General features: G+C 36.7%; 1 protein-coding gene across 3 annotated transcripts in view; it reads left to right on the top strand.

The window, feature by feature from the left end:
* The window catches only part of LOC149789476 (uncharacterized), a 287,180-nt gene that overhangs the window by 25,413 nt on the left and 245,581 nt on the right, over nucleotides 1–16,186 (top strand). For all 3 annotated transcript variants that reach the window (XM_089971479.1, XM_089971480.1, XM_089971478.1), the window contains exons 7-8: nucleotides 3,683–3,762; nucleotides 10,719–10,808. In XM_089971479.1, coding sequence (XP_089827605.1) covers nucleotides 3,683–3,762; nucleotides 10,719–10,808 — 170 coding nt within the window. The remainder of the gene's footprint in view (nucleotides 1–3,682; nucleotides 3,763–10,718; nucleotides 10,809–16,186) is intronic.

Raw genomic sequence — 16,186 nt, 5'->3', positions numbered from 1 at the left:
TTTATACATTTTTTTCTGCACATATTTGTGCTTCTGGTTTTAGCTAAGGACATGTGTTTTCATCAAGGCATGACATAACTGCAAGGTGTACAACCTGTCACTAAGCAGTATATCTTTCAGCATTATAACCTGTACCTCGTCTGGACCATGCAGGACATGATCAGTAAGCAAAGATGACCCATACCCGCAAACATAATGTGTGATGCATCTATAGATCTCTTCTCCACGGTTATCATCCTTTCATGTTTTCATCATTCTCATTGCTTTCCTCATCAACCACATTCAGCACTATTTCATCACTGACCAAGTTGTTGAAATCTCCAGCAAGTTGCTCGAAAATCTAAGCATCACTTAAATCAGCATATCTGCTAATTAGTTAAGCATTCCTGTCATAACCTATAATTCCTCCACCAATTATACTGGCCACCATGTATAGCCTATCTTGTGCTGAAAAATGGCGTTAAAACCTTCAACAACAACAACAACATAACCTATAACAGTATCTTTTCCTAAGATTGTATAAGTTGGATGATCCTGCTTTAGTGGCTACTACAGAGCTAATTATGAGCCAGTCGGGGCAGGGTACATTGCAGCGAACATGACAAACAAATGTTTTCATCTGCTAGCAATCATGCCACTGGGACCTAAATTAACTGGCCCCAATCTGGCTTACAGTAATAGTCATTCTGAGACAACCATTCCTGTTATATATATGTTTATACACTGTATATATTTTCTAATCAGATGTGACTTATACAGATATTTTCTATCACGTCAACTATACCCAAATTTGTGGATATTTTATATGCCTATGTTGTACGTCATGCATTATGGATTGTATAACACAAAGGTAACACATATGTAAATTATCAATATACAAGTGTATTTCAAATTGGTTTTGTCTTTTGTCTTCATTTAATCAAAATTTCAATTTTCTCAAAGTGTAAATCCTGCACACTGTCAACAAGTTTTCACTTAAAGACAAATTTCACTTGTATGCTAACTTTTAATTTTTTCAACCCCTTCCCCAACACTTATCTCAACAGCACCTGCTTATGTAAAAAGTATTACCTTGGGCCTGAGGATGTTGAGATAAATGGGTAGTACTGTACCATTGTCTAATATAATACTTCTGTACATACATGGATACACTGAAAAGACTGTTTAATATCATACATTTTCTTGGAAAATTCTCAGTTTACCTGTGTTTATTTATCATTTCATATGCAGAAATCTAAAAAAACTTTATTTGAATGAATAGAATATCAATGACTTAATCACTATTACTGGGTACATCATTTTGAAACAATAGATGTGACTCCTGGGCAAAATAGCTTTTTAAGACTAAAGACAGCTTAAATGACACACCTAGTAAATAAAAAGACCATAAGTTGTTTCTCATAGGAAAAATAATTGTATTGCACTTTTACTGGTCTTTATTGAAAAGTTTTGCAATGATAATTATAATGACAGTGGTCCGCCTGTTTGGCCTTCCAGGAAGGGCTATACCCAGATGAGAAATTGTGGTCTCTGAACCAAGTAGTATAGTTTTATCATACGTGCCAACCATTATGCTTTTGGCATAATAATTACGCTTTTTTTCACTAAATTACGCATTACGTGTAACTGTATTCAGATTACACATTCTCGGTATATCCCCCTCCCAAAAAATGAATAATTTGTTTTCTCATTTTGATTAACATCACATTAATCCCACAGACCATATTATAGAAACAATGGCTTCTGTGTAATTATGACATAAGAGTACGCTTGTCTGAAGACTTACATGCACTTTCCTGACAGTATTATGTTCTATTTATAGCAGTTGCCCTATTCCAAGAAACGTGCTGGTTTCTAATTTCATCTTGTGACCTCTGTTTCTATTTATAGCAGCTGTATGGCTTAGTTAGGAGAGAACAGACTGGTTTTCTTACTTTTACTCTTTGTGTGCAGATTCTTTGTTCTAATTCATATCTGGTACAGAACCAGTCTGTAGGTATTTGGCACTAAAAGTCAAGTCAGATTTATTCTAGTCGATACGTGTGTTAGAGCAAAAGTATTTTTCACATAATTTCACACATGGATAAGGAAAAGACGAAAAACTGATTTAGAGATGAATACATGAATTACACCATACAGCATTCCATTCTAGGGCAGCTTCATGCCCTTTGCAGGCTGCATGGAAAGTATGTTAATATTGGTCATGGTGGTAAAACAGAAACCTTGAATTAGCATGTTTTACTAACTCCAAATCTAAGGTAACTTCTTTTTCACAGCAGACTAAATTGTGGATAAAAATTTTATAAATGCAGAAGCATTATCTACCGAGTTCTTAATAGAACACAGACTACCCCTAGCCGTAGATTACTGTATTGGTCCTTTGTTCAAATGGATGTTTTCTGATTCCAAAATTGTAGAAAATATGCATGTGCAAGAACAAAATCATCTAATATTGTTAGGTAAACAAGCAGAAGATACTTTACTTAAAATTGCAGAAGCCATGAAAAGTGGGCCGTTTAGTATTGCAACAGACAGGCGTAGTGATTATGTCAAAAGGTTGTACCCAGTCTGTGTAAGAGACTTTGACAATGAAAAGGACAAAGTTAGAGTGCTCTTCTTTCACTACCAGAATTAACAGCAGATTCCACTGGAGAAAACATTTTTTTATTTGCTTAATAATACTTTTAATAAACACAAGTTGGTAGAACTGTATGGGGTTTTCAGATGACACTGCATTAGTGATGACTGGAATTCATAAAGGATTTGCATTCTGTATTTTGAAAAATTTCTCCATCATTGTACATATCAAGTGAAAAGTGTATTTCGCAGACTGAAAGAAGAAACTTGGTTTGCACATAGTAATATTAGTTCAACATCACAAACCTGGGCTAAACTTTATGGGGGGTTTACATTTGTGGTTAGGAAAAGGCCAATTGATGTTTCTGTTAAAAAGTCAAAGCTACTGACTGATAGGAGAAAAAAAGTCAGTTCTGGACCATATACCTGACAAATGTTTTTGGCTGACTAGCACAATGAGTAAGAAAGAAGTTGATGGTTTTGTTGGTAATAAACTTGACTGAAATAAGAATTTTGTTGTTGTTGTTTTTGCACAATAACACTACTTTTTTGTTTACATGCCTTAACCAAAGATTGTGGAAAGCTTGCACTTAAGGTACAGAGGAGGCCTAATGTGTTTTGTGTTAAAAGGTCAATGGTCTGGCTCATTGTGCCTGAAAAGGAAGGGTCTTTGCAGAATAAATTTTGCTCTTTGGTGAAATTAATTGACCTACCTTAATGGATTGCTTACACTTGAAATAGAAAAGAAACCCGTAGTTTTGGGGTCTAAAGGTCAGGTTACATTCATGTTAAATCTAATAAGAAAATAATGTTTTTTCACCAGCAAGGTTTGTTCAAGACCACATACCTTGACCAAAGGTCAGTGTCATTTAGGCCAATTTTACATGGTAACATCATGCTAATGCCTACATAAAAAAGATCTGTTAAACACTGAGCAAACCTGGGTGGGTGGATAATGTGGTACCCTTATTACCATTTTATCTTCATACTAGAGGCAGCCCCTCTTTTGTTGCTCTCATTTTATTTCAGTATGAGGTTGTCTTGTAGAAGGATGAAAACTATAATAATAATAATGATAATAATAGCAGCTAATGTTTTGTTGTAGCCTGAAGATTTTGGCCTCCTCTCAAACAAAGACATGAGGGATATCATCAACAGCAGCCAAGAACTTGACAACAGCATTTTGTAAGTCTTGTGTACTGCAGGAAAATACACATTAACTTAAGGAAATGTTGAAGTAATTAAGGTTACTGCTTGATGTAAAATGATAATCGAAAGCAATTCAAATTTTCAAATTTAAATAATTTTCTTGTTATTATGTGCTAGGCATAAAGATATGATTTTGTCCTTCTGCTATTTTTTATCCACACTATAACTTAAGCACTTTATTGTAGACCTTAACTAGTTTTTTTACATAATTTGCACTAAAGGAGTAACAAAAAAGCTATTGATTTTGGAGTCAGAAGGGTCACGCTTCTACAAAATGAATTTAGTTTGATATCACAGACCATGATCAAACTTTGTCAATACAGTTTAGCTAATGAAATTTTTCGAAAGTCCACTTATGGTGGAGGATTTAATTCCCTCCACTTTCCATCATGGGGCTCAAAATACCTTTAAATCGCTACCATGCCTTGGCAGGCACACTGATGGCAACGGCACAGTGGAGGGCCTGGGTGAAATTGTGGATTGACATTTCAACAGCCAACAAATAAAGACTACCCATGGAAAGACTGACAAGTCAAGTGATTTACAATCATTTCAAGAATCAGTGATATTTATTTTGATCACTTATGTGGACAATACAAAAATATTTTCAAAAGACTTGTATATTCAGTACATTTAGAGAAGGCTGATTGACGTTTGCAATAAGTTAATACTTTTACTTTTTTCAAAGAAAACTGAACAAACTTACACACTGTCTTGATGAGAGCCAATCCTTGTTGAGCTCCTCTTAAACATTGTCAGTTTATTCTACCATATATACTGAATATGTTGGGACATCGTTTTTGTTGGGACACCATAAATGTATTTTTTAAGTATATTTTGGTGTTCTGTATGTTCTGGGACACTGTTTTTTTCAAGTCATGAGTTGTGGAACATCTTTTAAATCATTAGAAAATTAAATTTCAGAAAATGCACTACAACTTAAATATTATTTTTAAAAAATTTAAAACTTTACTTGAGATAAAACTCTTTAATCTACTGCTACATCATCTCAACTAAACCCTTCACTTGCTCATGTATTTTCTCCAGATCTTCTTGTTGATGCTCATTGCTCGATGTCAGTACGCAAAACACTATTTTGTCTTTTAATTGTTTGAATTTATTTTCAAAACTATCGTGAATGCCGGTGAAAAGGAACCAAAGTTGGCTTGTCAGTCAACTTTGTATGTATAAAAAAATTGATTCATTTAAAAGAACTCAGAGTTGGCTTCCAAAGTCGGCTTGCATTGTAATAAAATAGCATTTGTATTTGACATCCTGTTGATAAGTTCAAACAATGATTTTATTGCTTGCTGCCAGTTGTCTTTACTTGTCACCTGGGTTTCTGTTTGATTGGCATCTGTAGTCATAATTAATACAAACAGGCATTGATCTCTGCAGGTAAATAGTATACACAGCAATAATAATACATTTTGTAACTCATGCTAGCAAAAAACATTTGCACTCACATTTGTGAGATACTTTTATATAGTTAACCAGGATATAATACAATCTTGGTTATTTTGCACTCACATCATGTTGTGAATGAATGGTAGATACCTTAAGCAGTAATGGACCTGTAACGAGGCTGACTACAAGTTCACAACTATGAACTAGGTCAGTTCTGATTGCATATAAGGGACTGGCCATTTAATTTATGGAGCTATATAGTTCTTTCCAGCTGGGATATTTTTATTTTATTTTTCATTCATCACAAGATTAATTTGTAAAACAAGGAATGGCATAGTATCCTTTTGATAACACAAATCAGAGCAAGACGATTGTTTTCAAGCATTTACCACTCCCCAGTCCATTTTAGAAACTTAAATGTCTCTTCCTAATAAAGACTTGACTTTAGCAGATGTTCTGCAATAATCAAGGCAGTAAATGTTTGCAAATTATTTTAAATGAATAATAATGTGGAAGATTATCCTATTCTTGTAAGGGAAAAATATAAAACAAAATTTGTATCATTATGTAAATCATCATGTAAAAGATAATTAATCATATTGAAATTATGTCTGTAACATAGTTGCAACATAGATCTGTTTGTGACTGTTGGAGTGTTTGGTTGTTGAGACAAAGACAAAACAAACATGCAAACTAATTTTTTTGAATAGTATTTGTCATGTTTATATATGTGCTTTGCAGCTGTTTACCATGGCTTAGTGCACACACACAATTAACTTTTAAATATGAGGTTGTGAGTTCATGCACACTGGTGGGAATATTCATTCTTTCTTTTTCCTCCATTATACTATAATGCCTAGTACAGTATTCTTACTGCTTAGAAACTTTTCCAAATTTCAGTATTTGTATGTTTAGATTCATAATTGGCGTCTGCATGCTTAGATAGAGAAAATTTTACAGGCACATATAGCCATTAACGAGAGACAGAAAGAGAGAGATGAGGAATCAATCCCATGTCTTCTGCTTAATCCATTTTACCCCTATTACAGACCTGCCAACTCAATATTTTGCCATAAGTTTTATGAAAATTACCCTTTAAATACGAACTTACAGCATACACCACTCCCTCGATAACTTGTGCCCTGATAACTTGCGAACCCGCTTATAACGCAATCAAGCATGTATCCCATTTTTTAAACCCGAAAATACCAAAAAAATTATCCCTATTTGTTGAACTTGAAGAAAATCGCAATCAAAATTGGTAATGGAAACTTTGATGTCTCGCTCGTTTTATCGTTGAAAACGGTAGATAGGACCAGGAAATTTTAATCAACACTATGAAATATCAAATTTAAAAACAGCTATGTCCACGAGCATTTCTCTGCGAACCTAATTAAGTGCCGACTGTGTTTTGATAACTGACTTGCAGAAGTATTTGTTGTATTGTTGCACTGAATTAAAAGCTGGCCTCCTTTATATTATCACGTTAATTATGTCTTTTGAGTGAAAAAAAGGAGGTGGAATAAAAGAAAAGTTAAAAGACACAAAAATCAGACTAACTTAAAATCTAGTGGCCTCGGTCATATGTCGGTTGAACTCACTTCATTTGATCAATCGAACACTGTAATAAATGTTATTGTGTATGTAACAGAAACTACCTTAAATTAACCGACTTGTTTCATAACTGTGATCAAAGATAACAAGGCAGCAAAGCAAAAAGAATACTTCGCAAAATAAAGAGCTTTATTTCACAGATACAGACCATTGTGGGCAAGCGAGTTTCAGAGAATTCTTGAACTGGCATTTAGAGATATCCTCAGGGATGATAAGAAATTTCATTATTACTTCCAATGAAATCACGACATTAACATTGTACTAATTGAACAATAAAAAATTGAGTTTCGACGTAGAAGTGTCACGAAATAAATGTCGTGTGTTTTTTTAAAAAAAGGAATCTTGTTTGGTGGTGTATCAACAGTTAGTCTAGTTCCCAAATTGTGGACTACTGATTTGGCAAGATACTATTAAATACCACTACGGGAACCAGACTCATCAAGAAAACAAAAAGCAGTGACGTAATACACAGATTTTTTGTGTACACTTGATGGTTGCTCAAACCATTTGGAACGATCTTTCATATCTTGGATATTTTGATTTTAAAAATGTTATTTAAACAGAATAACGAACAGCTTCATTAGAAAAAGCGCATTATTAAAAATTATTATCGATGTGATTGTAAAATCATTAAACAGCCCAGTTCCCTAACGACGTCCCCCCCTTACAGTTTTCTCGATGTCAACGCAATTTCTTTCAATTTTTGGAGGTCCCTCAGTAACTCATGCCTCACTTATGGTGCAGTTTATGTTTGTGGAACCCATTGTGCGCGAGTTATCGAGGGAAAGTTGTACTAGCAAAAACTATGGAAAAATGATTGTTGCTGAAAAATCCAGATAATTGGTTCATCCGTGTTTTATTTGGATTCTTGTTTCGTCTTAGAATTAGTAAAATTAGTCAGGGAACCAGACTAACTTTACAGCAGCACCCCAGATGTTTTAAACTGCACTTATTTCTTCATGCAAAGCATCTGCATGATCAACCTGTTGATTATAGAACTTTTAACAATGGTGTCCAGAAAGTAATGAATGTTAAAGACGAAAGGGAAAACAAGCTTCTAGAAAAGTGCTAATAATCAACGCAGAAGAATAAAAAGGAGTATTCAGATTCTTGTGAATAAAAGCTGGAAAGGACACAATTATGTTTATTGGACATCACTGCCAATTTGAGTATGTCTTGTGGCAGGAGATATGATTGCCATCATCATATGAAGTGGAAAAAGAATTTCCAAGAATTATGTTAAGTTGAGATAGCAGCAAGCCATTGAGCTGCATAGGGTTTAGTTTCGAGTTTGTGCATTTGTACTAGTGGTAAATAAAGTCTACGCGTACTTTACAACCTTGTCAATTGAACATACTGTTTATTGTTGATGCGTCAAACTTTTAATTACGTCTTCCAGCTTTACAATAGTAGTTATTGATATTTTGTGACACTGTACTGAAAATTGATAAATCTTACGGAAAAAAATCAACTGTCTTACTGAGGCTGACTCGTCAGGGTTGGCAGGTCTACTGTTATTTGCAGATGACAACTCTTGCTGTCTCTCTCTCTCTCTCTCTCTCTCTCATAAAATATGGAATCCAGATCACTAATGTGCAAGTTATTGTAATCAGTTGCAATTAACATTAGAAACATTCTTTTGCACATGATTTAGTAACAATTCAATTATTTCTTGATTTCCAGTAGATATTTCTGCCATGAAACTTTCTTGTGAATCGGATTATGCTTTGAAGATGTTAATGTAGAATATAACACTAAAATATTTATAAATGCTAACCAAATTTTGTATCTTTAATGCATAATATGTACATTTAAATATTAAAATTTGACCAGTTGTAATCTACATTGACAAAACTGAAATCTACAGAATGGCTTAGCCAGATTTGATCAAATTAGTAGGAATGTTCTTGGGGTGGTTAACCTAGGAACAGTATGGCTTCATTAGCAAGCAGGAGATTCTCAAATTAGGGATGTGGCTTTTATAGCAAACATAGAAATCTATTTTCAGCTTCCTCATAACAGCCTTGTCATGCCCATCTAACTTGACAAGACTGTTTATGGGACTTGTTCTAACAAAGTTGTCTACAGTAGATCCCATAATGAACAGAAGGAAAACCTGCAAATGAATCTTTTCTCCCATCAAAAAATGGCTGATTTTGCAGATATGTTTAAGAATTAATGGATGAAACCTTTCATATTAATGTGGAAAATGCCCGCTCTTCATCTAATCCAGCTGAAGTTACTCAGAGAGCAACACAGTTAAACAACATGTCAGATACTAGCAACTCCTACCAAATAGCTGTAAATTATCCTGTCATGGGTGTATTTCAAACCAAAGCACCTATTTTTACTTTTCACACCAATGGTTGACAGATGAACAACATCTCACTCACTTGAGCCTCTTTTTTTCTCAAGCAATTTCAGTTAGTTATGTTTTTTTTTTTTAGCTCTGCTGGTTATAGACCAGAAGAGCTTATGGAATGGTCTATTGTCCATCATCTATCATGTCATTCATCCATTCATTAGTACAAGTTTGTATTATCACAGCTCCTTGTAAATTTTGTTACAATGGTAATTTTGTTCTTCACCCAGAAGAATCACATGCATGCTTTTAATATGGAGTAGTCACCCATAGATGCATTTCATATGAATTCTCTCAGTAATCAGAATACCATGGCGTATATTTTTTTAAAAGTGCTTTTCTTGTGTGCCATTTACATGGAACAGTCCTCATATTAATGAAGTGACCTTGCATCTGATTAGCAAACCTGATTATCATGCTGTTAGCCATATTATTATTCCCATTTTTGTCAAAACATTAAGCTTATATGATGAAGAGTTTGCATGATTTGAACCATATATATTAATGTGGTGATTGTGCATTTGATTACCTGAGCTTGTTACCACACTACAGACTATACTTTTGTTCTGATCTTGATTAAACTTGGCAGCTAGGTTTAAATCAGCAAGATGTTGGATGAGTACAGTTATAAGTTAGTGTTTCGTATATCTATAGTCTTTTGTAACTACTGGTATGTGACTTTGTCATTATTTTTGTGAATTTTATTCATGACTGTTTTTCATCAGTGGGACCTATGCATATTAATGAGGAGTCCATGTTAGTAAGATATAGCATTTACTCTTCCAGCAATGGTGGCATTGCCAGTTTCAACAACTCTACAGATACTTCTGAGAGACTGATAGATGTAAGTTGTTTGCATTTGCAACATGTTCAGTCGATATACTGTTGGCATACCTCTGTGCTACATTTACTTTTGCTGAAATTAATTTACATACATACATCTATCCAAAATGGCTGTTCCCATGTGCTGAAAAAGATCAGCAGGAATTAGTCAAAAGTACATTATCTTTTACAGTTAGTAAAATAGGGAAAACAAAATTTTGCCAGAGTAGGCAATACTAGCTTCTGATAGTGCAATGAATGAATTATAAAATATATAAAAACAAAAAATGTTTTAATTTACCTTTCAAGTCCAGGAAGTGAAAATGACCAAGTAGACCTAGCAGTTTTTGATAGATGCACATCTGAAATAAGGCCAAACTGTATGCTCAATAACCAAAATTATACCCATCAGTCTTATACCAAAAATCTGTCCTGACCTGTTTTTCCTATCACATGTATGTTATGATCTTTGAGTGCACATTTATCAGAAAGAGAATACTTGCTAAATTTACAAAAATTTCATGGCAGCTAATATTTTGTGATCTATATTATGTTTATTAATCAGTCATTCAGTTTCTGATACAGGCTTTGTAGCCACTTCTTTTCTTCAGTCTATATATATTGTCTGTTTTGTCTTTTAGATGGCACTCTAATGTCAGGATTCATTGTTGTCCATTTTTGTTTTATCTTTGTAAAAACTTTTTACATGCCACTACTTTATTTACAGAAAAGATATAGAAATAATGTCAAACACTGGAAAAAGGATTATCACTTTGGGCCAACAGCTACTAGATGAAATGAGGAAGGTCAAGAAAAAGTAAGCCTTTTCATGCTTCGTATCCATTCATATTTTATAGAATGGTCTTTGATGTGTATAGTCGCTTTAGTTTTATTTCTACCATATTTGCAGGAGTCCTGCATTGTCTGTCTATCATCCATCATCAGTTGTTGTTACCTCTCTTGATACTATATTGTGAGGGCTCACTTGATAATATTACCAGGTCTGGTTGTAGTCATGTCCATAAGTCCAATCATCTGTCAGCAATTTGGTTTCCACAACTTAAATGAGAATCACTGGGTTTTGGTATTGTAACAGATTGGGGGGGGATATGGGCTAAATAGAGTGCTGTAATATCTTCATGGTCGACCAGGTTCCAACGTTTGGTACTGCCTTGCCCACAACGGGGTGTTCCTTCCATGGTAGGGTGCCAAACGATCAATGTGGTATACCTTCGATGGCTGTTTTATCGACTTCTTCATGCGATAAGTCACATCATATATTTTCTTCACAACAACAAAGGGGCCCTTCCAAGACGAGGTAAGTTTCTTACAAACTCCAACCTTCCTGACTGGCTCATGTACCCACACAGCTTGTCCTAATTGTAAAGATCTTTTTCTAGCTAAAAGATCATATTTCTTCTGATGTACTGTCCTCTGTTTCAGGCATTTCCTAGCTATTTCATGAACCCGTTCAAACTTCTTCCCTAAGTTAGATACATACTCTCCACATTCTATAGGCATATCGATGCTGTTTGGCTGTCCAATTACTGCTTGTAGTGGCATGATAACTTCTCGTCCCAAAGTCATCATATTTGGTGTCTGAAGTGCTTGAGTGCACAGAAGAGCGGTATGCAAGCATAACTTGTGGCAGTATTTCATCCCAACAGTTGTGTTTTGATTCACAATACATGGTCAACATCACTTCAAGCATGCGATTAAATCTCTCAACATTTCCATTCGACTTGGGCCTCATGCTTATAGTTCTTGTTTTGTCAATACGCAGATATCGGCACATATCTTGAAAGACTTGACACTCGAAATTCTTCCCCTGATCCAAGTGCAACTGCAGTGGTGTTCCAAATCGACAGATGAAGTTGTTAACAAATGCTTCCGCAACGGTTGCAGCCTCTTGATCTGGTATAGCAATGGCCTCTGTCCATTTAGTAAAACAATCACAGATGACAAGTATGTACTTGTTTCCAAGTCTTGTCTTTGGGAGTGGCCCAAGAATATCAATTGCTACTCGTTCAAAAGGTTCTCCAACAACATATTGTCCTAACGGGGCTCTATTATGTTTTCCTGAATGTTTACGGGCGGAACATTTGTCACATTTTCGACAATATTCTTGAACATATACTTTCATACATGGTCAGTAGAATCCAGTCTTCAATCTCTTGAGAGTTTTCTCAGCTCCAAGGTGGGCTGCTGTTGGTATGTCATGAAAATACTTCAAAAGCTCTTGTTTCTTGGTTTCGGGGACGATGAGCTGAAATTTCGTGCCTACATCATCGCGTTCCCATTTGCGATACAGCATGCCTCCTTGTAAGCATAGATGGTCCCACTGGCTCCAGAGTGTTTTTAATGATGCTGCACTGCTGGAGATATCCTCCCATTTCACCCTATCTTTTCCTTCTTCTAGAGCAGTCATTATCAATCTGATATTGGGGTCCTTCTGTTGATGACTCCTAATTTCATCTGGTTCCCATCCAGCAAGCCACGCGTCATTGTTCTTTAACTGCTTCATTTTATCCTTCTGCTGACTTCTGGTAACAGCCCTGAGGGCTTCAACTCTTAGACTGTCTCCGACACCTGTAACTACCTTCTGTTCTATTGGACTAGCAGCGTTTTGACAAAAAGTCTCATCGTCATACGTTGTGTTCCCTTCTTGCTGTCTGTTACAGGCCTTACATGGGTTTCTCGACAAAGCATCAGCATTTCTGCGTTTGTGCCCAGCCCTGTGAGTAACCTCCATATCGTATGTACCCAGCTCCTGCAACCATCTTGCAACTTGTCCAGTTGGATTTTTTAAGTTCCGCATCCAGCTCACTGCTGCGTTGTCTGTGCGAAGGAGGACCTTTTGACCATACAAGTAGGAGTGAAAACTCCTAGTGGCTAGCACAACTGCTAATAACTCCTTCCGAGTGATACAGTATGAAACTTCGTGCTTGTTGAGGGACTTGCTCATGTAGGCAATAACTCTTTCGAGACCATCTTGCTCTTGCCACAGAACTGCCCCCACTGACAGGTCACTGGCATCCATGTCTAGTATAAATTGTAGTCCATGCTTTGGGTATGCCAAGATTGGAGGTGACATCAAAGCCTGTTTTAATCGGTTGAAGGATGTTTCACATTCTTCGGACCAATTGAATTTCTTGCCCTTTTCGCATATCTTATGCAACGGTTTTGCAATTTGGGCAAATCCCTTGACAAATCTCCTGTAATAGGAAGCTAGTCCAAGAAAGCTTCTAATTTCCTTGGGATTCTGTGGAACTGGCCAATCCCTAATTGCAGCGATCTTGCTTGGGTCTGTGTGAACTCCATTCTCAGAAACGACATGTCCCAGGAAGTTTACACTTTTCTGAAAAAAAATGCATTTTGATGGTTCAGCTTCAGGTTTGCTTCTCGCAGACGGATAAACATGTTCCAACCTTATGAGATTTTCTTCAAAAGTAGACCCTGGGACCATAATATCATCCATGTATAGCAAGCATTCTTCCCATTGCAGACCTCTCAGGAGTCTCCATAAGACGCTCAAACGTTGATGGACTGTTTGCTAACCCAAATGGCATTACTGTGAATTGATACAAACCTTGACTAGTAGAGAATGCAGTCTTCTCACTATCATCAGAGGCCATTTCAATTTGCCAAAATCCAGAATTGAGATCCAAGCAACTGAACCACTTTGAACCTGAAAGGGCATCAAGACACTCATCAACCCTGGGTAAGGGATATGCATCCTTCACTGTTACATCATTGAGTCTCCTGTAGTCTACACAAAATCGGGTGGAATTATCCTTCTTGGTGACCAACACTATGTTGGAACTCCATGCACTGTTTGAGGGCTCAATGACTCCTTGATCAAGCATTTTCTTGGTTTCTGTCTTCTCTATTTCTCTTTTTCCAATAGGCAATCGATGTGGAGGTTGCCTTATAGGAGTTACATTTGCTGTGTTGATACGATGCTTTACGAGATCAGTCCTTCCAAGGTCATCAGATGACTTCGAGAAGATATGCTGGTACTTTATCAGCAAAGATGCTAGTCTTCTCCTTTATTCGTTTTTAAGGTGGACAGAGCTCCTTTCCCATAAATCTTGTAGATGTTCTGGCAGTTTATCAGTTGTTGATTGAGATTCCACAGAAGATATTGCATTGCACTGAGTTAACTCTGGAGCTGGAGTATGGTAACAGGACTCGCATGTTCCAAGTGTCGTATTTGGATATAGGACAACTGGTTTTGAGCCAAAGTTTAATATCTGTACCACTTGATTATCAGCTTTTGAATGTATTATTCCTCTTGTGAGTACGATTTTCTTGTCCTGCCCCAATTTTGGAGAGGTCTCAATAACGCCAGTATCAGTTAGATGTTCCGATCCTGGTATTAAAACTGGTATACACATTCGAGATTGAGGGGGTACTGTGATTGTCTCCATCACTACAACACGGCACACCATGCTGGCTTCAACCCCTGTCTCCTTCACTACAACACGGCACACCATGCTGGCTTCAACCCCTGTGTAACACTGATTATCACCGTAATCTGTGCAGAGGAGTAAACGTTTATAATCAATTTTGCTGACATGATGCATCAGGAAGTCTTGCCCTAAAATGGCATAGGGGTCTATGTCGCAAACTAAGACAGTCGTTCTATAAACTGAGGAACCATGTGCTAGTGGCATGTTGAAACATCCGTGCACTCTTAATTCATTGCCGTTTACGTCGAGTAACTTTAAGTGGGTTTGCTCTAGTGGAGGTTTCGTATCATCATCCATCATCAAGTACTGATCATATGGAAGTATTGTAGAGGTAGAACCACTGTCTATTAGGAAATGTATTGGTAATCCATAGAGGTCACCTTTCATAAAAAGACCATTATCCCATTTCCCTGTTGTTTTCCCAATATGCCCCAAACATATACAGTTTTCATATGCATCAGTCCCATTCTTTTCTTCGGAAGGCCGTTCCTTGTCCATCAACTCCCAGCCTACAGAGGTGACGGCTTTAAGTTTTCCTGTCCCCTTGGATTTTCTGTTCTTGGCTTGTTTCCGTAACTTTGACTGGTAATACTGGTCTGAGCTTGACATTTCTTATAAACGGGACAATTCCTGAAAAAGTGGTCTGGTGCACTGCATATGAAACAGGTCTTGTTTCAGGTATTCCTACTCAAAGATTGATTTTGGCCCTGTCTGGAAAATCTGGTGTTCTCCAGTCGCTCAAGTCGTTCAGTAAGCAATCTAACAGACTTCTCAAGTGTCCTATCGATTTCTGTCTGTATATTATTTACATTCTTTCCTGGATCACTATGACTGAACACGCTTCTGACAGTTGATTTTCTTCCCTGATCACCCATAATGGCCTCGTATCTTTCAATTATTTTGACTGCCTGTGCAGCTGTCTGACAGTCTCTGTCTATGCATCTGCATTTCATTTCTAGCGAAATACATTTATAAAGCTGGTTAAGAGCTAATGCTTCTTGAGCTCTTGAATCAAGGTTGACATATGCCCTTTGTGTCATCTGTCTTAAATCATCCGCCAATGCTGCGATCGGCTCCCCAGTCAAGCACTTACAGGATTCCAGTCGTGACAACCATCTGCTCTGTTGTCTTGTACTGCCAAATCTTTGTCCCAATTGTCGGACTAATGCTTTGTAAGATCTCTTTTCTTCTGTAGATAAACTAATGTAAAACGTTCTGGCTGGTCCTCTCAAGCTTGCGGCCAAAGCTAGAACTTTTTCCGATTCTTTCCAATGCCCAAGTTCTGTGCAGATTTCAAAATGGGAAATATATTCTTCCCAATCTTCAGTTCCACTAAATGGTTCTGGCTTAATACTAAAAACACTACTTGTTCTGCTATTTCTAGGTCCCCTGATGGTTTGCCTTGCTTCGTACTCCATTACATCTCCACCATCTTCGTTATTACAGATTTCATCAGAGCTTTCGTGGGAAACTTCATTTTCTTCCACATATATGTCTCCTTGGCCAATTTCTATCTGATCTTCGTCCTCCTGTGTAAATTCAATTTCTGGGTCGGAACTTTGTGCCATTCTCAAAACAATGAACACTAGGGTATCTACTGGTGTTTTGCTCTCCTTTGGAACCTCAAGTAATTATGGATTTATATTTAGCGCTGTTGATGTTGCCACCACACTTCGAAAAATGTACTTAGGTTCAATCCTAGATGTCACATAGAACTATGACA

This window comes from Sinohyriopsis cumingii, chromosome 10 (genome assembly GCF_028554795.1).
Source record: "Sinohyriopsis cumingii isolate HCF-2022 chromosome 10, ASM2855479v2, whole genome shotgun sequence".
NCBI lineage: Eukaryota > Metazoa > Mollusca > Bivalvia > Unionida > Unionidae > Sinohyriopsis > Sinohyriopsis cumingii.
This window is presented reverse-complemented; position numbering and strand designations above follow the sequence as displayed.